This window comes from Metarhizium robertsii (assembly GCF_000187425.2).
Source record: "Metarhizium robertsii ARSEF 23 chromosome Unknown MAA_Scf_6, whole genome shotgun sequence".
Classification (NCBI taxonomy): Eukaryota; Fungi; Ascomycota; class Sordariomycetes; order Hypocreales; family Clavicipitaceae; genus Metarhizium; species Metarhizium robertsii.
The window spans coordinates 1,075,414-1,100,882 of record NW_011942204.1 but is presented as its reverse complement, the minus strand read 5'-3'; the positions used below and the strand labels follow the sequence as shown (position 1 = coordinate 1,100,882).

General features: G+C 50.7%; 10 protein-coding genes across 10 annotated transcripts; 6 read left to right on the top strand and 4 right to left on the bottom strand.

Annotated features, from left to right (window-relative positions):
- Position 1: 1 nt before the first annotated feature.
- Positions 2–3,508, bottom strand: MAA_06498 (nuclear condensin complex subunit Smc2; the record flags this gene model as incomplete). The annotated part of the gene is made up of 3 exons (XM_007824496.1): positions 2–266; positions 336–3,424; positions 3,479–3,508. The coding sequence occupies 3 exons, from the start codon at positions 3,506–3,508 to the stop codon at positions 2–4; spliced, it is 3,384 nt and encodes a 1,127-aa protein (XP_007822687.1).
- A 783-nt stretch (positions 3,509–4,291) lies between these two features.
- MAA_06499 (inner centromere protein) lies at positions 4,292–8,167 on the top strand (the record flags this gene model as incomplete). Its single annotated transcript, XM_007824497.1, has 4 exons — positions 4,292–4,467; positions 4,525–4,615; positions 4,664–7,483; positions 7,535–8,167. The coding sequence occupies 4 exons, from the start codon at positions 4,292–4,294 to the stop codon at positions 8,165–8,167; spliced, it is 3,720 nt and encodes a 1,239-aa protein (XP_007822688.1).
- Positions 8,168–9,213: 1,046 nt separating this feature from the next.
- On the top strand, positions 9,214–11,219 carry MAA_06500 (DEAD-like helicase; the record flags this gene model as incomplete). The annotated part of the gene is made up of 2 exons (XM_007824498.1): positions 9,214–9,572; positions 9,629–11,219. The coding sequence occupies 2 exons, from the start codon at positions 9,214–9,216 to the stop codon at positions 11,217–11,219; spliced, it is 1,950 nt and encodes a 649-aa protein (XP_007822689.1).
- Positions 11,220–11,698: 479 nt separating this feature from the next.
- MAA_06501 (peroxisomal targeting signal 2 receptor) lies at positions 11,699–12,897 on the bottom strand (the record flags this gene model as incomplete). The annotated part of the gene is made up of 3 exons (XM_007824499.1): positions 11,699–12,361; positions 12,439–12,664; positions 12,725–12,897. The coding sequence occupies 3 exons, from the start codon at positions 12,895–12,897 to the stop codon at positions 11,699–11,701; spliced, it is 1,062 nt and encodes a 353-aa protein (XP_007822690.1).
- A 462-nt stretch (positions 12,898–13,359) lies between these two features.
- Positions 13,360–15,630, bottom strand: MAA_06502 (Fungal transcriptional regulatory protein; the record flags this gene model as incomplete). Its single annotated transcript, XM_007824500.2, has 1 exon — positions 13,360–15,630. The coding sequence occupies one exon, from the start codon at positions 15,628–15,630 to the stop codon at positions 13,360–13,362; it is 2,271 nt and encodes a 756-aa protein (XP_007822691.2).
- A 776-nt stretch (positions 15,631–16,406) lies between these two features.
- MAA_06503 (uncharacterized protein) lies at positions 16,407–17,225 on the top strand (the record flags this gene model as incomplete). Its single annotated transcript, XM_007824501.1, has 1 exon — positions 16,407–17,225. The coding sequence occupies one exon, from the start codon at positions 16,407–16,409 to the stop codon at positions 17,223–17,225; it is 819 nt and encodes a 272-aa protein (XP_007822692.1).
- Positions 17,226–17,615: 390 nt separating this feature from the next.
- On the bottom strand, positions 17,616–19,022 carry MAA_06504 (UNC93-like protein; the record flags this gene model as incomplete). The annotated part of the gene is made up of 1 exon (XM_007824502.1): positions 17,616–19,022. The coding sequence occupies one exon, from the start codon at positions 19,020–19,022 to the stop codon at positions 17,616–17,618; it is 1,407 nt and encodes a 468-aa protein (XP_007822693.1).
- Positions 19,023–19,411: 389 nt separating this feature from the next.
- MAA_06505 (Sugar isomerase (SIS)) lies at positions 19,412–21,544 on the top strand (the record flags this gene model as incomplete). Its single annotated transcript, XM_007824503.1, has 1 exon — positions 19,412–21,544. One exon carries the CDS (start codon positions 19,412–19,414, stop codon positions 21,542–21,544), a length of 2,133 nt encoding a protein of 710 aa, XP_007822694.1.
- A 580-nt stretch (positions 21,545–22,124) lies between these two features.
- MAA_11332 (Heterokaryon incompatibility) lies at positions 22,125–23,484 on the top strand (the record flags this gene model as incomplete). The annotated part of the gene is made up of 2 exons (XM_011413320.1): positions 22,125–22,697; positions 22,774–23,484. 2 exons carry the CDS (start codon positions 22,125–22,127, stop codon positions 23,482–23,484), a joined length of 1,284 nt encoding a protein of 427 aa, XP_011411622.1.
- A 513-nt stretch (positions 23,485–23,997) lies between these two features.
- Positions 23,998–24,798, top strand: MAA_06506 (GRF zinc finger domain containing protein; the record flags this gene model as incomplete). Its single annotated transcript, XM_007824504.2, has 1 exon — positions 23,998–24,798. The coding sequence occupies one exon, from the start codon at positions 23,998–24,000 to the stop codon at positions 24,796–24,798; it is 801 nt and encodes a 266-aa protein (XP_007822695.2).
- Between the last annotated feature and the right edge of the window lie 671 nt (positions 24,799–25,469).

Sequence of the window (25,469 nt, the reverse complement as noted above, 5' to 3'; positions counted from 1 at the left end):
ATTACTTCATATCGGCAGGAGTCAAGGCTTGAACCATGCTCGTGCCTTCACTGAAGCGTGTCCTGAATATTCGGTTGGCATTTTGGAACATGCCATCCTTCAGACTGACGACAATGAACTGCGAACCCTTGAACCTTGTCTTGATGAGACGGCCAATATTTTGCGTATGGGAAAGATCCAAAGCAGCGTCAACTTCGTCGAGAATATACATCGGCGCAGGCTTGAATTGAAGAAGTGCCATAATGAGCGAGAGGGCAACAAGAGATCTGTAATCCGGTCAGTTTCTATGTATTTGTCCAAGAATTTTCTGATCTTCCATGCGTTGAATTCCATACCTCTGGCCACCGCTCAGCTCTGTTAAGCTCTGCTTCCACACCTTACCCAGGCACACTTTGACTTCAAGACCGTCGCTAATAGTCTTGCCCTCAGGGGGGTCGAGTTTGGCGAAACTGCCCCCAGGAAGCAGCTCTGAGAAAATTTGGCCAAAGTCGCCATTCACCTTCTCCCAAGTCTCATGTAAGGCCTTCTTCTTATAATCGTCTAAGCTGACGATGGTTTCTTCAATCTTCCGTTTATCGCGAATGACTGTCTTAATCATGTGCTTTAAAGTGACTTCCTTCTTCTCGACACTGTCAATCATATTCATAACCTTGGGGTTGATCTTCTTCTTCATGCCCTGCGAACGTTCTGTAAGGTTTCGCAGTGTGGCTTTGCATTCACCAATATTTTGGTCCTGAAAATGATAAGGCGTGCCGCTCCGGCCAAACTTGTCTTTTTCGTCTTGGATCCATTCGTACTCTGATTCCAGATGAGCAACGTTATCTGCGGCAGCTTGCCGCTCTTTATGGAATCGTTCGATTTGATGGCCAAGCTTTTGCATTTCTAGACCTTCCTCAGTAATACGAGCGTTTTTCGATCGCATGGCTTCCTCTGACAAACGAAGTTCGTCGTCAAACAAATTTAGCTTGGCTCTCTCATCATCTAGTTGAGCTTGGACAGTGTCGTGTGTTTCTTTCAATGCAGCCCGCTGTCTTGAAAGATTTTCAACATCCTGTTGCGCTGCTTTGATCCCAACCTCGGCTTCCTGAAGTTGCTCTCGGGCGGCGGACAGATCCGCTCCCACTTGTTCCAGATCAAGTTGAGCACTTTGATGCACCTTTTGCAGGCTTTTGACTGCTGCAGAGTTCTTCTCAAGATTAGCCCGCAGCTTATCCAAAGATTTTTGGAGTTCAATAAGCTTTGCATCCTTGTTTGTGTCGAAGTCTTTCATGTCTTTCTCAATTCTCTTGATATCTGCATTAGCTTCGGCCTGACGAGACTTAGCCTCAGTAATGCTGTTTTGAATCTCAGTGATACTGGTCTTCATGTTCTCAACTTCCTGAATAATTGAAGATGAAGAGTTGCCGCTAATCTGGTCTCCTGCGAGTTTGACCTCGTGGTTCTTTAGATCGAGTTCTTGCTTGATACGACGAGCCTGATCCAACTTTGATTTTTCTTTGCTAATCTTGGTTTGCAATTCTTTTAACGCCTGCTCGGTTTCCTTGAGCTGTCGAGTGATGTTGTTTAATTTCTGCAGCGTCACCAAGACACCGCTAGAATTAGGCGAACTACCTCCTGATAGTGTACCGGAAGGATCATAAGCATCACCCTCTAGAGTGATACTTCGCATCCTGACATTGGGGTCGAAAGTAACACGCTTGGCAGTCTCTGCATCGGCACAAACCAGAGTATTTCCGAACACATACTCCATTGCTGCAGACACTTCTTCGTCATATCCGACTAGGGAAAGCGCAAGATCAACCTTCCCAGGAGCGATGTTTTGTGCAGTCGCAATAGTTTCGGCTGACGCTTTAAAAGCGGCAATCTTGTTCAGGGGAATTATGGTGACTCTCTTTCGTAATTTTCCTTTTTGAAGCAGCTGAGTACCCGTGACCTCTGAATCCACGACTACATTGTAAAGTCGGCCACCTGCGCAGATTTCAAGCGCTGTACCGGCCCTAGTATGTTCCTTGTCAAGAGTAAAAAGTTGCGCGACCAAGCCTTTCACCTTAGATCGGTCAAAACCCGGAACGGGATCAGCGTAGTTGAAGTCGATGTTGGCAACTTGGCGCTTGAGTTTGTCTGAGTCCTGGCGAAGGCCTCGGATAGTCTGTTGCAAGTGTGACTCTTGCTTGTACATTTCCTCTTCTTGACCAGGTTCAAAACCCAATTTCCCAAGCTCTTTTTCAAGTTGGTTCACTTGGCCCTTTAGTCCGTCGAGGTCGCGAAGAAGGCCGGCGTTCTGTTCTTTTGCCTTTTCAGCGCGTGGCTCTTCCTCCTTCAGTCGGCTTTCCAGATGTGCAATTTTGATTTTGGCCTGTTCTTGTTCGGTCGTGGCTGCTGTGGCCCGATTCCTTGCGTCCTGTAGCTGGCCTTGATAGCCACTCTCTTGGCCATCCTTGGAAGCGACACCTGTTTGAAGTGTTTGCAAAAGCTCTTCTTTGCATTCAACTTCTTGAGTTTGCTTGGCAAGATCGTCTCTTGCCTTATCGTATGATGCCTTGGCATCGTCAAAGGCAGCCGTCTTGTCTTTCAAAGCTGTTTCCATCTCTAAGACAGTCTTCTCGACCATTTGCTTTTTCTCCTTTTCCTCCGCTAAACTGGTATTTTTTAAGTCCATGACCGTGGCAAGTCGTACCAGCTCATTTGCATGCTTTTTGACGGTTTCCTCCAGGGCCCCGGCTTTCCCTCCCTTCTTTACTTCTTTTTCCCGTTGAGCTCGGACCTTCTTCACGTCCTCCTCCAAGTGTGATATTTCACTCCTTAGACGAGTCGCGGATTCTTCCAACATCTTGTGACGTTTTTTCTTGTCCTCCAAATCTGCTGCAGATTGCTTTAATTTCTCCTGGCATTTGATATAATCATAGGCAACAACGACTCTTGTTAGGCGCTCAAGGTCATTTTGTGTTTGCTGAAAATCGAGAAACGCTCGCTTCTCTGTTCGAAGTTTTTCGAGCTTTGGTTCGATTTCGTCCTTTAATAGCTCTCTCAGCTCTTGAAGTTTTAGCTCCTTTTTGCCCATAGTTTTGAGTGCTTTGTCTCGACGGTCCTCGAACATTCTGGTTCCAGCAGCTTCCTCTATCATAGCAAGGATCTCAACCGCTTTCATATTCAAGACTTTGGTGATGCGCCCTTGCATAATGAGAAAATTAGGATTGTTGATATTGAGTTGTACTGACTGGAACAGATTTTGAACAGTCTGCTGTTGTGCTCGGTGCCCATTGATGAGGTATTTTGAAGTGCCGCCTAGCACAATCTGACGTGTCACGCTAATGCTGGCATATTCATCGAAACCGATCGGTGACTTTTTTTTATCTCGGTTGTCAAATACAATTGTTACGCTGGCTTTTGTGACTCCAGCTTGTCCGCGCTTGTAGATGAGATCCTAGTCACACGTTAATATCATGATTCAAAATCTGAAGGTGTAGGCGGCTCATACCTGGAGATTTTGTGCTCTGACTGTAGACATGTTGGTGATGCCCAGGACGAAACAAATGGCATCTAAAATATTTGATTTACCACTGCCATTAAGGCCGGTAATCGAATTGAAACTCTCGTCCCTATCACTTACATTAGCGACGCTGTTAACGTATTCCCATGGCTTACTCTGGTGTTTACCATCCCGATATTACCGTTCGTACGGCGTACGACTTGAAGCCCTATGCAAGAATATTAGTCGGCTGTGTTTGGTGGCCAAAAAACGAGCTGACTTACGTCAATAATTACTTCTATTACCCTCATATTTGCGCAGTTGCCTTCTGTGAAGGTAAATATGGATTGACTGCATGCGAGTCAAGTTGAGGCTGCTGTCGGCCACCAAACATCCCACCTTGGCGACGACGCGGTGAAAGTAAACAAAGCGTGTTTAGTATCTGATAAGCAGCCTATCACCACGTGACCAAATCCATTTTTCTTGACCGTTTCAGCCGCAGCCGCAGCCCTCATAATGCCCTCAGCTAGTGCCGGGCCGGACGCGACTGTGTGGAAGGAGGGCTGTCCATAAGGCGCTAACCCGATCCGGGATCAATCAAAACATTACGGCTTGGAATGGGCAATCCAGCGTCAGAGCTCTCCACCATCAACATCGACCTACCTTGGCCACCTGTAACTCAGACTCTCCCTTCAGCCTCATTAGTCGAAGTCGTTTTATATCACATACCGCCAGATGTCTTCATGATATCGATCGTTTCAACTATATCGAACGCCAACAACCTCTACGATACTCCTGCCTTGGTCGGCAACGCGAGATATCATGGCGGCAATGCGAGGACCGCGCTTGCAAGTTGGCTCTGCAGGATGGATTACCGAGGAACGAAATGCAGCTCTACAGATCACTCAATCGGAGGTTGATGAGTTCTCGTACTCCGCCCGAAATGAACTCGACTGGCTCAACGAGCACATGGCAAACATCTTTAATGAAAATGAAATGTATGCACTTTCTATCGATAACGGACGTTGGACATTTGATGGCTGATGGTCTCTCAGAAACTTTGCAGAAACATTTAAAACACCGGCAAAACTTCGCGGAAAGACGCCGAGAACCGCTAGAAAAGCGAACCCTCTAGAGACACGCGTAGTATGTTGAACCGCACTCAAACAACAGACGAAAGCTAACAAGGCATAGCCTCTTTCTGAGGTCTTCTCTGCAACTCCAAACGGAGCCTCGAGTCCCATAAGTCGTCTGCAATCTCCCGGAGTACACGATGATGCAGCGAGAGGCTCCCCAAGTCCCCTCAGACCATCCCCGGCTCGTGTCCCAGTTTTCTCACAGAAGTCAGCCATGCAAGGGACACAGGACTCTGGCTACTTTGGAAGCCAAGATGTTGCCCCAGTGAATATTCATATGGACTCAGACTCTTATGATGGACAAGACTCACTACAACAAGGCGCTGTGCAGACCACGACAGTTCCACTGAAGAATAGCCTGGCAAACGCTTCCACTCAACCTTCGCCTGAGAAGACATTCCAAACTGCTAGAGAGGACCAGACAGCACGAGTTTCTGCAGATACATCAAAAAAGATCATCCCTAAAGCACAACTCAATCTCCATCGCGAATCAGAATACGAAGATGATGTGTCACCTGAACGACAGTTGAGCTTGGAAGCAAAACAGGGTGCACATTACCCTGATGATGATGCCCGATCAGCATCGGACGGCTCTAGTCCTATTCGGCCTATAGTTCGTAAGAGCAGTTTAAATTTTGCATCGTTGCCAGCCCGGGAGCCTCTCGCAGCTGGTAAGAGCAATGGCGCGCGGGCCTCCCGAACCAGCCATCTCGACCACATCAGGACTAGCTACTACAATCGAACGACAGGAGGGAAGAGTCTTGGAGGGAACTTAACGAAGCCGGACCGAGATGAGACCCAGGAAAATGAAATGGAGGTGGATGATGAACTCCCTTCGCATCCTATTACAAATCAGGACAACAAAACTTACACCCAACGGCTTCAAGACCAGATCAACATGCTTGGCCAATCTCAAGCGAAGAATGTCCAAACACAGCCCCAGAGCAAGGCCCCTGCCCTTAAAGCGGTTTCTCCGATTCCCTTGAACACGCTTCAATCCACACCAGGGGCTTTCCCAGAAGATGACGACGATGATTGGATCGAGCCACCAGCAACTCTAGCAGCGGCAAATGAAGAACGGCCAAGCCTGCCAAAAAGCCATTCAGCAGACGTTATGGAGGGCATTCAGGGCAAAAAGACTATTGGCGAAACAGATTTTGTCATGTCAGATGACGACAATGCCGAGGTCGACAAGCAATTTGCCCGTCCGGGCAGAGGCAATGGTGCCAAGCATACATATGGGCATGGGAAGTCTGCCTCTGTTCCGGTTGTACCGAACATGCGCCCCGCGATGGAGGATACTCACTATCTGAAGAAAGTTGTGTCTGTCTCCAATCCGAGTCTTCTGACTGTGGCCGAAGCTGGCTCTTTGGGCACATTCAAGTCACCTTCACGAGCACTGCGAGAGAGCCCTTTGAAGCAGGTTAAGAATAAGCTCTCGTCTATTCTCAAAAGCTCCAGAGGACTGCTCGCCAGTAGTGCAGCTATCAGCGCCGAAGGGAAATCGTTGATGTCTCCTACTTCAACCCGTCTCGGTCTTCATTCTTTTATGTCATCAGAATCCGTTGTCTCCCAGCAAGGAACTGGTTCCCAGGCATCCCAGAGTGCGCCAGCCAACCAAGATGCAAGCCCCACGCGGTTGACACGGCGTACGCGAGCGTCTGTTGAGAAGGAGAAAGAAGAGAAGAGGCGTGAAAAGGAAGCCAAAAGAATGGAGGAGCAAAATGAGAAACTTGAGAAGGCCAGGCAAAAGGAACGCGAGAAAGCCCGTGTGTTTAGCAAGGAACAGGAGAAAGTTGCTGCCATGGAGATGCAAATTGCGTCTAAGAAGGAAGATGAACGGTCAGCAGTTAAGGAAACACCCAAGTCTGCAAGGACTGGACATCGTAATGCAAAAGATTCTGGGGAAGAAACAACGTCTCTGAACAGAGACATTGACATGGAGGATGCCCCTTCGATGCCACCACCGTCTGCGCCTCGCTCTGTTGGTCCAACTCACGCTACACGCAACAGGGAAATCAAGCGACCATTTACAAGAGAAACACAAACTCGGCCAAAACAGGCCCCCACTGTGATTCGAGTTAACACAGGATCTCAACATTCACAGTATCGATTGTCTACTGCACAGCCCGATGTATCAAGTCTCTCTGCGAGCCAAACGCAACAACAACTTACAAGCAAAGCTAGCAAGGCATCACTGCAACTAAAACAATCAACACAAAGCTTGAGAGGCGCGGCTCCTTCCAGCCGAGCTAAGGCGCAAGAAGTGGCTGCCAGGAAGAAGGAACAAGAAGAAAAGGAAACCCAGAAGAGACGCGACGCCAAGGCTGAGATGGAACGAAAGAAAGCCGCAGCTCAGGAAGAGCAACGAAGGCAAGAACAGCTGAAACGTCAGGAGGCTGAACGCCAAAGAAAGCAACAACAACAAGAACAGGCCGCATTGCAATCCCAATCCCAGACCAAGGGCAATGCTCAGAGAAAAGCTGCTATAGAAAAGGCGAAGCAGACCAGGGCGCCACCCCCTGCTGCGCGTTCCCAGCCCAACGGTCCACCGGACTCTGCGATGGGCCAGGATAGTCAACCTGCGCGCCCCCAGTCTCGGATGACATCCACTGCAAACTGGGGTCAAGATGAGCTTGGTAGGCCAGTCAATGCAGTCTTATCCAACACGGGCAAAGCCGGTTCGAAAAGAAACTTCGTCCAAGAGAAAGGCGATGATGGCCATGAAAAACGCCCTCAATCCCGCGGGGGCCCATCATATCAAACCAACGACGCTAAGCGACGACGAACCAGTGACGCCTTTGATGATGAAGCTGAAGCATCTGGCCAAAAGAACATTATGGGACCCCCTGTTCGACCATCAGCTGGATTCAAGAAGGTACGCAGCCCCTTCGAAACAATGACAGCAATTTTAACTAACATCGAACAGGAGCTACCGTCCAAGACTGTTTTTCAGAGCGGTTACACAAATGCACCACATGGTGCTACCCGCGACCTCTTCAAGGCCACCATAACTGCCCAGCATGCCAACCAGATGAAGGCGTCCCACCCACTAGAAATGGCTCAAATCTCCAAGGGTGCCATTCCGTTTGCCCCTAACCCGAACGCCGCAGGCCCAGCTTATAAGACTCCTGCCCGACCTGGCCCTGCCAATACTGCCAAGTCCGCTGCCAAGTCTGTGCCGAGGTCTTCTCCCCGTTTCCAGAATGGTGAAGCGATTGAACTACCTGAAATTCAAACAGATGACGATAGTGAGGATGATGAGGCAAACGGTGTTGTAGTGGCGCCTTGGGCGGACTCGCCAGATCTTAGAAAAGCCCTGGTTAATCAGGAGACTATGGATCCTTCACTGATTTTTGGACCGCCGCGACCGCTCAACATGGAAGAAGTGTTCAGCAAGAGCAAAGATAGGTGGCACAAATTCCGGGCCAGAACGTCGAGTGCTAACTGGACTGGGGCCGATCGACTAACAGAAGATGACATTAGAAAGGATATGGCAGCCCGAGACAAGCTCAGGCGGGATGGTGGCTGGTCTTATGAGATGAGCAAAGACATGCTTTAAGTTGAGAGTAAAAATGCGTGCTTTGGAGGAAGATGGCATTTAGAAGGTCAAGGAGAAGGCATAGTTCATGGGAGAGAGGACAGTGTTCGGCGTTTTATGGATTGTTAATTGCATATAGCATTGGGTTGGAATGATCAATGACATGAGCTGAAGAATGATCAAGTCTGCCAGGCTGGCGTTTGATATTGATACTCACGGCATTTTCTCTTCTTGTTAATAAAGCATTAGATGCTGCGTTAACTCTTGTGCTTCGGTCAAAGTACTGTCTCGAGTTGTAGACGCCTGGTAACATTCGGAGGGCGACTAAACAAGATATGAAGTCAGTTGGCGCTGTTAAACCCTATGCATCTCGAAACCGAATGGTCTATTAGCTCCCTTGTTATCAGCCATGATGCACAGCCGTCCCCGGAGCCGTTGCGAAGCGTACATATGGGGAGAATAAACCAGGGGGTCCCGAGACGTCAGCAACACCAATGCCACCGGAGACATGATATCTTCTGAAAGTAATATTATTAAATGATGTTTCTTTTATCTATACGGGATTATATCGATTAAACGGAAAGAATCTCTTGCTTTGAGATTGTGGTTCACGCAGTGGCAAACATTTGTCGCGTTTGTGGTGGAGTTTGTTGACCTTTGAAGAACGGACAACTGGGGTGTCTTTCGGGTCTATATCTTGCTAACTTATTTCCCCCCTTGCCTTTCTCTATCTCTTTTTTGCTTTACATTAACTGTAGCCATGAAGCTATTCAATTCATGGTGTTTTTAGACTTGCTTCAAGAATGGGCAGGGGTAGGGAAATTATATCAACCTGATTGGTCAAGTCGCTGACATCTTGTGGGGAAAAGGCAGTTGCCACCCATCCACCTTGGGACAGAGAAAAAAAAGTTCTGGAGCCGCGAGTCCCTGGTGAAATTCTCTCGAGTCGCGGATCCCGTTTTGAGGTTCTCCATCACTTGCTGCCCTTCCAACCCTTCCCAATCGTGAAAGCCAAGTGTCCTTCGCATCAATAAAATCTGTTTCGTTCTGCGAAGAAGGCTGTCAGTATGCTGAGGCAAGGCTTTCGCCACTGTGCTGGCCTCACCAGCGCCGTTACACGGTCCGTGTTCTTTCACAGCCGGACGGCCACCCCCATTGCACCGAGAGGTGTCGTGTCTTTGGCGCGGACTCCTGCTACCTTCAAGAGCATATCATACTCTTCGAGATTCTACAGCGCAGAAGCTGCAGCTGTTGAAACAAAGCCCATCGAGGGGACTGTCCCGAGCGACGTTGTCAACTTTGCCGACCTGTCGCAGGCTGGAGTTCATAGAAATCTCCTAGACGCTATTACGAAGGATATGCGATATGAGGCTATGACACCCGTTCAGTCCAAAACTATTAATCCGGCACTAAAGGGAACAGATATGTAAGTACATAAGCTAGCTGTCGGGACTGTTGCTCCTCTGTACTAATCCGACGCAGTGTTGCCCAGGCCAAGACAGGAACTGGAAAGACCTTGGCTTTCCTTCTGCCGTTGCTTCAGCGTATGATCGAAGAAGACCCAACTCTGGCTACTAGACGTGCCTCGAGAAGTGCCCGATCGGATGATATTCGCGGCATTGTTTTATCGCCGACCCGAGAGCTCGCCGAGCAAATTGCGGCCGAAGCTCGTCGTCTGACAAAGTACACTGGCCTTGTCGTCCAGTCGGCAGTTGGAGGCACTCACAAGGGTTCTATGCTGCGCCAGACGCAGCGCCAAGGATGCCATTTGTTGGTCGCTACGCCAGGCCGCCTGAATGATTTGTTGCAGGATCCTCAAAGTGGCATTGAGGCACCAAATTTGGCGGCTCTTGTTCTGGATGAAGCGGACCGCATGCTCGATGTTGGCTTCGAAAAAGAACTTGGGGAGATTACACGCTGCCTCCCAAGTCGGAACGAAAAAACTCGCCAAACCATGTTGGTTTCGGCTACCATACCCGACGATGTCATTAGACTTGCCCGTACAATGGTTCGAGCCGATGATTTCGAGTTTGTCCAGACCATTTCGGAGAACGAGTCGCTTACCCACGACCGAGTACCACAGCATGTCGTGCCACTGGCTTCATGGAACAATGTTTTTCCCAGCTTGTTTGAACTAATCGACCGAGAATCTGCCAAGGCGGCTGAGGATCGCAGCCTGCCCCCATTCAAGGCCATTGTTTATTTCAATACCACCTCCCTCGTTGAAATGGGGGCCGAGCTTGGCTTTCAACGAAGACGAAATGGACTTATGAAAACTCCCACTTTCTCTATACAATCTCAACTCACCCAAAACCAGCGGACAAAGGCTGCTGATATGTTCCGACATGCGAGAAGTGGTGTTTTGTTTTCATCTGATGTCACTGCTCGTGGAATGGACTTCCCCAACGTAACACATGTTATCCAAGTTGACACTCCTCGCGATCGTGAGTCGTATATCCATCGACTAGGTCGTACAGCTCGACAAAATAAGGGTGGCGAAGGCTGGCTTCTTCTCCCACCAACATCGATGGGTAGCGCAAGGAAGCTCCTGCGCGGTCTCCCTCTGCAGCCGAACAAAACTCTAGAGAGTTTCAACTTTGATGCGGAGGAAGGTGCCGAGAAACTACCCAAGTACCACCAGGAGGCTCAAGATCTCACTCAGTCTCTCCCACGAAAGATGCTCAGTTCCGCTTATACCTCAATCTTTGGGAATTCAACTCAACAACGGGAAGAGCTGGTTGAAGATCTGAATCTGTGGACTACCGTTGGATGGGGCTGGAGCGAGCCGCCACCCGTTTCACATTCATGGGCTCGTAACCAAGGCCTCCTTCATACCGAATTGAACATCCAGGATAGGGCTACACGCCAAGATGACCGATCTGGACGCAGGGAAGGCAGGGGGCCTCGTCGCTTCGACGATCATGCATCATCTGACCCTTTCGCTGACATGGGACGTCGTGTACGGCGAGATGACAAGGGATTCGGTCGCAGTAGCCGCGGTAACCCTCATAGGGGATCAAGAGGCTTCCGAGGGTCCAGAGAGTCCAGAGAGTCCAGGGAATCCTCTTTCTAGGATGACTGTGAAGACACAAGTTGACAATCCGAGACGTTTTTCGGTCTGGGGGCATTCTCCATTCTAGGGACAAACATTGTACTAATATTTCGAGATGCGCCAGTTATGGCAAGGGCAAATGTAAACTAGAATAGACACCATGTACAACTACGGGCATAACACTGGGTCAAGGGTTGCAACACACAAAACGCGGCGTTCAGGAAGTCCAAGTCTCCCCAATGATGAATACTAATTTCTCTTTCGCTTCACAAAGGTTGTTTGAAACCTAAATAGAATGAACCTCGTACGGGTTCCATGTACCTACATGTCTTTTTTTTCTTTCTTTTGAAATGATGCCAGACCATGTATCTGCAGCCAGAACGCCTCTTCCCTTACCTCTGTGACTGTGCTGTATAGCCTCCATGCACCCGCCATTCACAAACGGTAGTGTGTAACCATGAATGATGCTTGTCCTTTATCTGTCAGAGCTTCTTGAAGCTTCATCTTGGACCCGGGCCCATCAACATATTTGAATCCCACAGCAACACCCTCTCGTCCCAACCAACGGACGCGACCCAGCCGCCCGCCCCGAACAAACACCAGTCAACACCTGTTACAAACTCGGTGTGTCTATTCATGACGCCCAGCTGGTGACCCGGCTTGGCCCCGGCCAAGGGGCCCGAAGGCTGAGCAGACCCGTCGTTCCACAGCCGCACCGTCATGTCGTAGCTCCCGCTGATGAGGACGTCGCTCGCATGCGGGCTCCACGCCAGTCGCCGAATGGCGTACTCATGCCCGTGCATCAGGCCCAGCGGACCGGCTGTGGGGTTGCGAATGTCAAAGGTGCGAATGACGCGGTCCACGCCGCCCGTGGCCACGACGGTGTCGTTGTACTTGTTCCAGTCGTGCGTGAGGACTTCTGCGGGCGGGCTGCCGGCCGCGAGGCCCGGGTTGACGCCGGGCTGGGCGCCTGCCGCGTGGACGGGGATCGTGGACACGAGGTGGTACTTGGCCGAGGTCGGGGTGCGCAGGTCGAAGACGCGGAGGTGCGAGTCGGACGAGACGGCTGATATCAGGGCCGGGTTGGACGGGCAAAAGGATGTGCTGTAGGTGCAGTTTCCGATGGGGAGGGTCTTGAGAGAATGCGGGCGCGTTGGTGACCACTAGGGACTGGGCGGTTAGTATATGGGAGCTTGATTGTTTTTTTTTTCTTTGCAATTTTGGGAGAGTTTCTGCTGACGATTTTGACGGTCCCGTCCCATGAACTTGAGATAAATGTGTCCTTTGTGACGGGGTTCCAACAGACGGAGAATGTTTCGCGCTTGTGTTCGTGGAAGTTCATGATGGGGAACTCGTTTACGCCCAGGTCGAAGAGCTTCAGCGACCCGTCGCCACCGGCTACTATTAGTTGGTTCTCGTTGATTTCCGACCAAGCCAGGTCGTATAATGCGTCGTTTGTGTCGAACCTATTTCGCTATACGTTTAGCCCGTCTCGCCCCAGGGTGGCAGCTGGGGCGCAAACATACGTCTTTTCCACCTGGACTCCTTGCGCCGTGAGCCCCAGGGCGAATACCCTTCCGTTTCCAACAATGCCAAAGTTGGCCGAGGTTGCGACGGCTATGCGCGAATCGTAGTAGGGCGAGTACTTGACTGCGTAGGGATTGTACCCTTGGGTGCGGAACTCAAGCATGGCCGCCATTGTGATTCGTGACGGCGCCTGCGTCCGGGCACATTGATGGTGGGTTGACGCGGTCAGCTGAGGGGACGAGAGGAAAAGAGGCCGTAGGGGAGAATGGGAGCTACGGGAGGCGGATTTGCTGTAAATACTCGTCGAGTTTCTGGGCTGGCGATGGAGGAATTGAGGTTGCCAGATTGGCATGTGCCTCGGTATTAGGTAATGGGCGGCGCCGACGTAATGTGGGGATATGGCCGTCAACTGGTCCTTGGAGGCGGAGAAGATCGACGGGGGTGGCTTGAGCATGTCACTTATTGTTCTTTCTTTTATTCACCCGTCCTCACTTGGCATCGCAGTTGGCCAATGCCACGTGACGGATACATAACGTGCGTGTAAGCAGGAAACCCCAGCTTTCTACTCGGTCAACGCTGGCTATGTCTTTCTATCCTCAAACGTGGCACACTATGACGATTTGTTTGTCTGCCCTCAAACTCTCACACCCGCAATCTCCTGACCTAGAAACGCATCGTCTAAAAACGTCGGATACCCCGTCAACTCCAGCATTGGGGTCTGCAACTCCCAGTCCCAAAGGCCGCTACTCTGGTACTGAAAGGCATCATGACCGTCGTGACCATCAAGACTCATTACGTCGTCTGCACACGACTCCCATTCCTTCGAAGAAGTCGTGCTACCCACAGCTACTTTTGCCGCCGCCGACGAAGCAAATTGCTCTGGTTTATGTCCGTCGCTGGCTTGAGTCCGTGCGATTGGATATACGCCTAGAGGATTAAGAATGTAGTCCAGTGAAAATTGTCGCGGGTTTTGATCTTCTGTCGGCTCTGTCTCTGCATGCGCATTCGTCCGGTTTTGCTCCGTGATCTTGTCGAAGCGCTTCATGGCCTGGGCTGCCGATTCCAGAAACAGGTCTACTTGCATATATGCTCGTAGGTGTTGTAGGACACGTACATTGCTCTCCAACATCTGTCGAAACTGCTGGAGTCCAGCCTCTGGCAGTAAGGAAGAAGTTGCGGATTCGCCTAACTCGATCCACGACGCAAGAGTCGTTACTAGCACTCCGCTGCAAACCTGCGCGTGCATGGCAAATGGCATGTCTACCATGCTCTCTTTGTGACACTTATATAGATCGTCTAACAGTGTAGCTATGTAGGCTGCCTTGGTGGCACACATCTGATGACAGCGTCTGAGGAAGTCACCGGGTGCGTTATCTCGTATCCATTTTGTTGCCGAGACGGGATAAACGAGTCCAGCTACACCGACGCGATACAAATCATTGAATGTTTGTGCAAGGAGAATATGAAGACTGAAATAGAGGTTGAGGCGCCCAGAGGACTTGTACAAATAGGTGTTCTCCGGTGCCATTCTCATCGCGTCCGGTATCGAGGACTCCAGGGCGACGAGTTCTTGCCCCAGGCGCTGAAAGTGCGAAGCAGAACCCGACTCCTGGCTGGTATTCCAGGGAATATCATCACCCAAATGTTTGACGTATTTGAGAACCCGGGATCGAATCGCCATTGCGCGAATGTACAGCGCTCGCAAGTCCAGGTCGTCTGTTGCTTGTGGCTTTCTATTCAGCACATCGCTTCCCTGTACAAAGGGGAGGATGGTGCCTTGCCGTAGCATCTCCGTCAAACAGGGCTTGTTTCGAATAAAGTTATCCTCTAAACTGGGCAACTGTATCTGTACATCGTCGGTCGATATGAACTTCAGCTGATCAATGCCACATTCAATAAAAGCGTCTTGCAGGTAGCACGCCCAGAACAATCTGCGACGACTCTCCTTGACGGCCCACGGAATAGATTCCTCTTGTTCACACAATATATCTGCGTCGTGCTCCACGTTGAGCTGTAAGATCTGGACGTGCCGTGCTACCATGCCTGACATGAGAAAGGCTTTGGCGTGATCTCCTACTCGAAGAAAGTGCTCATGCAGCAGAACAGCAACCATCAGACATTCAACTCCCAAGTTGCCGAAGCTGGTGCACACACACTGCATGGCACTGGCTGCCCATCCTCGTCCAGCATGATGAAACTGTGTGATTGGTAAAGGTCCCTGGTCTGAAGATGCAACCACGGCCCGAGCGTAATAAAAGGGTGCAGCAAGTGCGCAAAGAATATATATGAGCCCGGATCGATCATCATTAAAGGCGTCATCGTCTTGGAATCGCGCCATAAACGTAGGAATATGCAGGAAACCAAAGCATCGGACGGTGTGAACTTGTGACAAGTATATGTCTAGCAGTTCACGCACGCGATGTGCGGGAGGTAAGCTCCGCGAGGTCAACCAAGTTGGCATATCGGTGTCAACCAGCGCGTGTGATGAGCGGCCATTGCGATCGTCTCCTAGACTAATAAGGCTGGATCTCGAGCCGCACCTCTCAGGATCTTGAATCGGATAAAGACAATGCAGGCCCTTTCTATTGCATCGTTTGCACAGAGGGTCCCCAGAGCACTTGGCTTTGGACCGTTGACATTCTACGCAGGACCTGCGAATACGTCGCCGTCTCAGACCAGCTTGTGTGATTTCATGAGTACCTTCTAGATGACCATGACCCTTGGCTGGTTTCATGGCATCCCCCTTTGTAGCGTAGATACATTCTGTGCCGAATTTGATGCATTTACGGCATGATCCCGGTGTGCGGTCGCATTTCACCTGTCGAGTCTCAGTAAATTGCCTAGAATATGAGTGAGGAAAATAAACCTTGCGTTTGCGACAAACGACACAGCTCTTGGGCTCCATTTCGTATCATGCCATTCTTCCTGATAGATCCCGGGTCGATGAGGCGAAGTGAAATGTCAAAGGAAACTAACTCATGCACGTGGAGGATGCAGACGATGGAGGCTCAGGACCCTGTCACTTCCCCAGGTACGTTATCTCTTCCACAATTGCGGGGGCCCCAGATACGCCTTCAACAGGTCGGATGTTGCCATTGAGTTGTTTCCGACTAGCGAGTGGCTCCATGGTGTTGGGATTTGTACGGAGCAGGGCAGCGGAGTCTGCTGTGACCTGTCGATGCCTCAATGCAAAGCCCCAATGGGGAGTAGACGGGCGAAGGGAATGAAGGCTGGAAGCCCTGAACATGCCAAACATGCAACACAGCAACCAACATTGGCTGGATGATGGGTTTGATAAAGATGGGCTCGATAAGTGGTGGACTAGGCCCACTGAGTGACACCACTGTGGAACGGGCAGTCGCAATCCTCGTAGTTTCCTCTTCGGGACCATCGCGGGCGAGATCCGCCTCGTAGCGGATATCGTCCCCGAGCTGCTTCGACAACCCTCATCTCCAAGGTCAAGCCACCACCTTGAGGTTTACACTAGCGAATTCTTATCCATGCTAATGCGAAAGAACTTGAGCTATACTCGACATGCAACAGACTTGGCGTATTCTTATTTACGTATTTTATTTAAGCAGCCGGTATTCCCATTTAACCCCCTAGTTCAAATGAAAAACAATAAACATCTTACTATTGCCACTTACACGCTTTTAAACCGCCTTCCCAACCTAAAGCACAATGCTCGCCAAAATCTTGACATTATCCTCTTTCTTAGGTTCCGCCATCAGTGCCAATAACTTCCGTGTCTTTGATAGCACGGCCTACACCAACACGTCCATCGGCTACGGCACATCCAACATCAATTGGATCCCCAATTACGTCTGCAGCCCACTCGTCGCCAACAACGCCATTCCCTCCGCAGAGACATGGCAATCCATCGTGCTGGAATGGAACATCTACCCCGGTTATCCCCTCGTACTGGACTGCGAGAACATCTACCTCACCTCGCCATCCACCGCGGACCACAACCTGGAAGTCATGAAGACGCTGCAGACCTGGGCCGCCCAAGTTCTCCCAAGTGATCAAATCATTGGGTGGTACGGCCTCTCGGGAAACACGGCTGCGTCATTGTACGGACACTACCAGGGCCTTATTGCCAACCATAGCGCCCACGCCTTCTTCCCTTCAGCTTACACATTCTCGAGCAGCCTCACTACTTGGAATGCCTCTCTTAATAGTGTTCTTGCCAAGATCAAGGCTATAGATGCCTCCCTTCCTGTGTATCCGTTCACGTGGCCACAGTACCATGGTTCTCCTTATGCCTTTTTCCCTGTTGACTTGTGGAAGAGTCAGTTGGATGTGTTGACGGGCAATCAGGATATAAATGGCTTTGTGATTTGGGGTGGCAAGAATCACCAGGTCTGCGGCGATGCATGCCAGGCGAGTGCGGGCAAAAATCCCTGGTTGGAGGCGACTCGGACGTATTTAAAGGATTTGTATGGTATTTATGACGGCGCATCGCAGAAGCAGGGAGGTCAACTGTTCACTGGGGTGTGATGTGTGATGGGAGATTTACTCTTAATTCCCAGGGTCAATTCTCTAGCTCTTTAGTTTATCTATTTGTAAGATACAGACTAGGGCAAGATTCTTGTCCGAACTCACAAAGATATTTGTTCCACCGATATAATATGCTCCCCTAGTTGTTGGCTCTTCTTGGCGATGTCGTAAACCTGCTGGCGCGTGATGGTCTATGAGAACATAAGGGCGATGGGCAAAGACTAATTAATGGACACAGATCACACTGCCAATCATTGAAAAGAGGCCCGCTTTTGGCTCCTCCGTGGCCGCATAATAATGTGAGCTATTTGTATAAAGGCCAAGGATGCTATGATTGTTGGGGACAATTGTACTGTCTGCGTTGCTATTCAATACCCAAGGCTAGACCATCTACGCAGGTCCAGTCATCTTTTCATTTACCTGTTCCTCATTGCTACTCCCTTCTCCAACCAACAACTCCCTCCCAACAGCTAGCACAGCCGGAACTGCGACTACCAAGCTGCCAATACTCATACCCCAGTTCATTGCAAACTGCGTCATAGCAGAGTATCCCTCAGCATTTACCCTCCACGCCATTGAGCCTCCAGCCGGTTTCAACGCCGAATATGTGCCAACAATAACCGCATTCACCACAGGATTATGTGACTGCGCACCAATGATCCAGTAGCAGTAAGACTGCCAGAAAGAATCGTACATGCCGTAAAAGAAGTACAAAAACATGGGTCCAAGGAACCTACTTCCATCCGTATAATCAATATCCTGCTTGTGCCCGTGACGTAACCGTTCATCGTTCCAGAGCTGGAATTTATACCCGCCACCCCAGATGGCCATACCGGTGATGAAGAGGACGGCCCAGCCTGTAAGGGCGCTGGATTTGCGATTAAATCTGCGCATGTCGAGAATGAGGCCCATTAGAAGTCCGCCAAACATCTGGGCAATCCAGTAAAGAGCGCCATTGAGTGATCGGGTTCGCAGATTGAAGGTCTGTCCATTAACGTTATTCTGCTGGTACGAATAGAAAACATTCGCATTGAAGAACATGGGGTACAGGCACATGATTCTCCAGTTCAGCACGATTCTGGCGGTTTGGAGCATAGACTGCTTCAGGTTGGCCCAGGTGACGGCCTTGGATTCGCGGGCGATGCGAGTGCCGGCATACTTGGATGACAGTGCCTCGGTCGAGCAGACGAGTACAGAGAGCGACCACCCAAAGAGCATGACAACAATGTAGGCGACATATGTTGAGTCGGTGACGGTGCCGGACTTGGAGTGGAAGTTGAGCGCGAAACTGATGAGCGAGCCAATGGCGCCGCCGAGGTTGAATATGACCCAGAACACGCCAATCGCCCTCCCACGAGTCGCGTCATTGGCATAAGTCACCATGACGGTGCCTTGAGCGACCCAGAAGAATGCGGCTCCAAGACCAAGCAAAGCACCTGCGGCAATGACAAAGGCTCCGTTCTGAGTTCGGTTGAAGTTGAGGAGCGAGCCGGCGTAGAGAGCATATGTCCAGCCTCCCAGGAGGAGCGAGGTCCGAGGCCCTAGATATTTGTAAAACGCACCAACTAAGAGTAAAGCAGCACCGGCGGTGGCAGCATGGGTAGCGACGTTGGAGTTGGCGGCGACGGTGCCGTCGACTTGGCCCGAACCACCCATGCCGGTGAGGGCATTATACATGCCTGGGTTGCAGAAGGATATGATTGAGATCAAGATGATCTGAGCCCACGGCTCATGGAGAAGCCTTTGAACCCTCGACTGCTTTGGCACAGAGTCATGTTCAACATGTGCTTCATCCATTGCGGTTGGTGCCATGGGCAAGATCCAAGTCCAAATGATGATTTATAGAAGAGATGTCTTAGATTGAAATGTAGCCAAGCATTCCTCACATTTTGCCTGGAACTTGCCGCATTTTTAAATAGTTGCAATGCATCATGCGTAATTCAAAGATAAAGACGAGTTGCAGGGTCAAACCATGGTGGTGCGAAATATTGGCGGATCACGGTGCCGAGATCCGTTGACTCGAATGTAGACCGAAGCTCGGCACCGATATTTCGGGGGCGACTGGAAATTATACCATTCAATAAAAGGGAGCCAATCTGCATAGATTGAAATGATGGCCAAATAAAGACTGCATCAACGCCACTTTTGGCCATCATCCCCCTGCACATTCGACAATACTGCTTGCCATGGCGCCATCGACGGACCCTCCTCAACACGAGGCTCTTGGTGCCCTTCAGACGGAGGCAATCAGCCCTCTAGCTGGCACTACGGAGTCCTTGGACACATTTGAACTGTGTGTCGCGTTCAATCGAGAAGAGGCTCGTGTGGCATCTTCAATAGCATCCAGCCTACCGGCCATTGCGGCCCTGGTCGATGATCTTGTTCCACGCCTCCGCTCCGGCGGACGGCTTATTTACATCGGTGCTGGTAACAGCGGAAGAGTTGCCTACATGGACTGCACAGAGCTCCCGGCGACATTTTCCGCAGACCCGGCACAGTTCCTCGCCGTCGTTGCTGGCGGAAGCCGGGCCGTAGTGGAGGCGGTTGAAGGCGCGGAGGACTTGCACGACGATGGCGCGGACAAGATGCATGAATTGCAGTTGAGTCCACTAGACACAGTCATTGGCATAGCAGCTTCTGGCAGGACACCGTTCGTCCTTGGAGCGCTCAAAATAGCCATGGAACGCAATGCCGTTACAGCGGCTATCACCAATTGCCGGCCGTCCGCCATTGAGAAACTCGGTGTCACTCATCCCATTGCCGTCCTGGTCGGTCCCGAGTTTGTCACAGGGAGCACTCGGCTTAAGGCTGGTAGCTGCGCCAAGCAGATCCTCAACATGATTAGCACTTGTGCCATGATCAAGCTGGGTAAGACTTACCGTGGGCTCATGGTCGATGTGCGGGCTGTTAATGACAAGCTCAAGGCGAGGGGAAGGCGAATCGTGAGCCAGGTGTGCGAAGGGCGACCATTGCTACAGAACATTAGGCCGCATGTTGCCGTGCAAGGCACCACCGAGAACGACGACATCGATGATCTTGACACGACCATTGATGCCCTCATTCAGAAGTGCCATGGCAGTATCAAGCTAGCCTGCGCAGTTGGGCTTTCCGGGTTAGAGCCAGATACAGCAAAGCAAATGTTGACTACCGTCCAAGGAGACCTGCACGGCTTTATCTGTACCCTTGAAGCCCAAGCTCCAGTTGAGTCGGCTGATGTCCGTCAACAAGAAGACTATTTCCTCTGTGTGGATGGCGGCGGGACAAAGTGTGCTGCTTCCATTGCCTCCCGCAGGGATGTTGTGGCTCAAGGTGTTGCTGGAGGTTGCAATTTGAACTCGGTGAGCCTGGAGGAAGCTGTCGACCAGATAAGGTCTGCGATTGACAGAGCCGCAGGTTCCCTCAATGGTCACTCACAAGGAACGTGGCCGAGATTTCAAAAGGCCTGGGTGGGAATCGCTGGTTTGCATCACAGCCGCCAAGCAAAAGCCCTGACATGCCGCCTCGAACGCCTGCTAGGGGTCTCGCACCAGGATGGAAGTCTGTCTTTGACCTGTGACACTTCGCTTTTGTCGTCATGTATGAGCACTGATCGCTCCATTAACGGCTGCGTTGCTCTTATTGCTGGCACGGGTGCTGTTGCTACAGCGTTCAGACGGGGACCTAATGATGCCATTTCCCAAGTCGGAAGAGCTGGTGGATGGGGTCATCTCTTTGGAGACGCCGGAAGTGCATTTTACATCGGCCGGCGAGCAATACAAACTGTTCTAGCGAGCCTGGAGGAGAGCCAAGGTGAGCCCTCCTCTTCTCGGCCACTCAGTCCCTTGCAGACCGCCGTCTTGCAACACCTGAACTGCGATGGAACAGATCTTCTTTCCACCATATTGTGCACCAACGCCGGCAAGCAGACATCAAGGCTACTAATAGGAAGCCTTGCTCCCGTGGTAACAGTCCTGGGTCTAAGGCCTGTTCATCCCGATCAAGATGCACTCAATATTCTTCAAGACGCTGTTGAATGTCTAGTGGACTTGTTGAAACGACTGATCAAGGCTCGCGTTTCCGACCCAAGCAGAAGCATCCTTGCGCTATCCGGAGCGTTGATGAAGGTGGAACCATTCAAAGACTTGGTTCTCGACAAACTTAAATCTCAAGGAATCGCTTTCAATGCCACAGTGCTCGTCGAGGACCCTTCCAGATACGCCGTCGACTTTCTTGCCAGGTCAGGCCATATCAAGGAGTCTGTGAGGGACTTGGCTGTCGATTCAGAGGCTATTGATGTCACCAGTCAACGGTTATTGAGTCCATGTGTACTGCTGGAATAAAGAACGGGGAGCACAATATCCGTCTAGCAAAGCAGATGCTCATCTCACTAGTTACCGACCCGTTGGAAAGACGAGGTCGTGAATCCAAAGTAGAGCAAACGAGCGCCCAGAACAGAAGGACTTTCAAAAACCTTCAAAATAGCGATAGTGTAACAATAAAGGAAAAAGAAAGTCAGAATTACTTTCGAAAAAATGCCACATTCAGTTTTATTTATACTTGTTAGAGTACGCTCATCAGCAAACACATGTCTGATCCAGGGAAGGGGTTGTGATCGACGTGGAAAATAACGCCAAGGGTTAGGGTTGCTTGGAACACCCAATAAATTGATTGCAGCTAGTCACATGATGTCGCGTCACTAGCCTGCGCGCTAAACACGTCAAAGACCACAGAATCACGTCGCAGATCTATCATCTGTACATCAAAGGCAACAACGGCAATTACTAAACAAGCCGAGATAGAAATGCGGCTAGAGAAATGCCTTCCTAAATATCGGTTAATTTTTCACTTTCCCATACCACTGGGACAGAGTCTCTCCAACATCCGTCCCCTGTGCAATCTTGTAGCAAGCAGATTGGTGCCATGAAGTCATTTCTCACACGGCCAAAGCGAAAGCTAAGCCCAGAGCCGAAACCCGTCACAGATGACGATGAACCGACAGAGGTCAAGCTTGTCCTCCTCTCCTCCGTACATCCCGAGGTAGACCAAGAGACCTTGCTCGATCTTCTCCTCGCTCATGATGGTTCAGTCAGCCAAGCGTCTCAAGCTCTCAAATCCAACAAATACCAGCAAGGTGCTCGAAAGAGCGGCATAATAGGCCATCAACAATCATTGAGGCAATACACCACGGGGGATTACACATCACCGACGAAGAAGAAGCCTAAATCGAAAAAGGGCAGCACGTTGCATTTATACGACCCTGAAGACGTCGAGGAGCATACGCCGTGCACCATAATCCACAACTTTCTGCCCCCCGAGGATGCGAATTCTCTCCTCAAAGAACTCCTGAAAGAAGCCGATTCTTTTGAGAAAATTACATTTAAATTGTTCGATAATGTTGTCTCAAGTCCACATACGTCAGGTTTCTTCGTAGAGAGCTACGAAGAGATGATGGCGCAGAGGTCGGAGTATTACTACAATGGGTCCCAACTGACGGTAAGCGACAGGAAACAATACATGATAATATAAACAAGCAAAACCATATGTAGCACCACTCTAACACGGTTTGCAGGACGTCCGGCGCATTACACCAGAGCTCACCAAAGTGAAACCCATCGTACAAGCCGCCGTGAATCAAGAAATTCAGCACCGGATCCAAACCCGGTATCCCGACGGCAAGAAACTCAAACACCAGTCTCCCAATCCATGGATCCCTAACTCTGCCTTTGTAAATTGCTACAACGGGGCACAACAGAGTGTCGGCTGGCACAGCGATCAGCTCACCTATCTTGGCCCACGGGCCGTCATTGGATCCATTTCGCTCGGGGTTGCACGCGAATTTCGTGTTCGGAGAGTGCTGCCGAAGGACGGTGATACGAAATCAACTGACGAGTCTGACGCAGGGGGCCAGATATCCATACACCTTCCACATAACTCGCTTCTGGTGATGCATGCCGAGATGCAGGAGGGGTGGAAACACAGTGTGACGCCGGCGCTATCTATCGACCCGCATCCGATTGCAGGGAATAAACGGATCAACATCACATATAGGGATTATCGGCAGAGGATGCATCCCAAGTATACGCCGAGGTGTGTATGCAAGGTGCCCTGTGTGTTGAGGGTAGTGCAGAAGAAGAAGGAGAATTTTGGAAAATACTTTTGGATGTGTCATGCGGGGAATGTCCCTGGGAAAGAAGGATGTTCGTTTTTCCAGTGGGCGGAGTTTGATGATGACGGGAATCCGGTTGTAAGTGGGAATGCGGTGAAGTATTCTGAACGATAAGTGGTGGGTCACGTCGACTATACGAAGGACGTCTTTTTTTTCTCCTTGATGCATTATGAGAATCTGGAATTAGCCAACTATGTATTTATGAACAATGATTATGTCAAATGCACTCTGGTTTGGTCTGTCAGTTTGTGCTTGCTCAAATAGGGAGAATGAGACAAGGATGATGATGATGCCTTCCCAAGGGAAAGTTTCAAGCCAAGGCGAGATCACTTACATCGCTACCCGTCGTATGTAGAAGATACGAGCAACCTCTTCTTATTAGGCTGCCGAGCAAAAAAATTATACAATTCATCCCAAACCATTGCCCGCTCGCAACAAAGACGAGTAAAGTGGGTCTCCCTTTGCACTTCACTCTCTCGCTCCTCAACCTTCGCCGTCTCATGACAATTTTAACAGTGTGCTCTTGAACCATCTTCTTCCTCATCACTTTTCGCCGCCCGGTCCCCTTCCAGAAATTCGAGCCTTCCCATGGCCCAGGCCGGAATACTGGATATGCCAAGTACCGCCATGTCAGAAAAGCTGACCTTCCCCGCGCCTGCAGCGGCAGCCCTCGAGTGTCATCTCCCACGACCAGATACACAAACGTCTAACCGGCCCTTCGTAACGCTAACATTCGCAACGTCTCTCGACTCATCGCTCTCTCTCGCGCCAGGCGTTCGCACACACCTCTCCGGGCCGGGTTCCAAGGCCATGACGCACTACCTCAGGTCCCGACACGCCGCCATCCTCGTCGGCGTCTCAACCGTGCTCGCCGACAATCCAGGTCTAAGCTGCCGCATTGAAGGCTCGGCATCCCAGCCGCGCCCGATAATCATTGACCCGCATCTGCGGTGGACGCCGCGCTCATCGGATCAAGTATTCCAGATCTGCCGTTCCGGCGCTGGCCTTGCACCATTCATTCTCACTGGGCTACTCGAGGCCCAGATACCAAGGGAGTCTGTCGAGCTCTTACAGCAGCACGGAGGGAAATATATTCGCATCGCACCAGCTACATCCAGCAAGGACAGAGTACGCTTTGAGTGGAACGACGTCTTCCAAACTCTCTTGTCCGAAGGTCTCACAAGCGTAATGGTCGAGGGCGGAGGGCAAATCATCAACTCGTTGCTGAGTCCAACAAATCACAATCTGATCGATTCAGTCATTGTGACTATTGCGCCAACCTGGCTTGGAAAAGGAGGCGTCGTCGTCTCACCAGACAGAGTCTGCGATGCCGAGGGAACACCGCAAGCTGCGGCTAGATTGTCTAACGTATCATGGCACCCGTTTGGAGAAGATGTAGTCCTTTGCGGGACACTAGCTCCTCAATGATTGCCTGCGCCTAGCCATCCGATGGGAAAAGCCATTGATCCCTACATGGTCGTGTCCGGTAACGACACGTCGAACAGTATACATCTAGCAGAAGGTCCCTGCTGATGGCCCTGTCGAACACAACAAAACTACAAAACTACCAACCTATGAGCCATCGCAACACCCGACATGTTCCGTAGTAGTGGAACATCCCAATGTGTAGCGGTCGTCGGCGAGCGCCGCCTCGGGGAAGGCTTAGTTCCAACTTCCGTGTTGCTGGCACGGGGCGACAAGCAACCGCTCACCAGGTGGCCGGGCTCGGAGCGCAAATGGGGTTTGAAAGGATGCAAGTAATGAATATGAATGTTCACTCATGCATCAATTGTGAATATGCTGTGATTGAAGGTTTCGCGGGAAGCGGGGGCCAAAACTCCTTAAGTAGACGCGCGGAAGTGTTCCAGAAGGAAGCTAGCGAAATACATGCTGGATGCACCAGACAGCTTGCTTGAGTGGAGGCGCGGGCCGAGGTGGCTATCTGGAGGGCGAGCTCCAGTATCAACGGAACAGACATGCAGACTTGGGCCATTCGTCTTAAGCCATCTGCTGACTTGTAACACGATTTGATCTGAAGCGTTGTATGGTGAATTCGGTTGGGTCATGTCATTCGCTAAATTGGGTACGGCTTTGTTGGC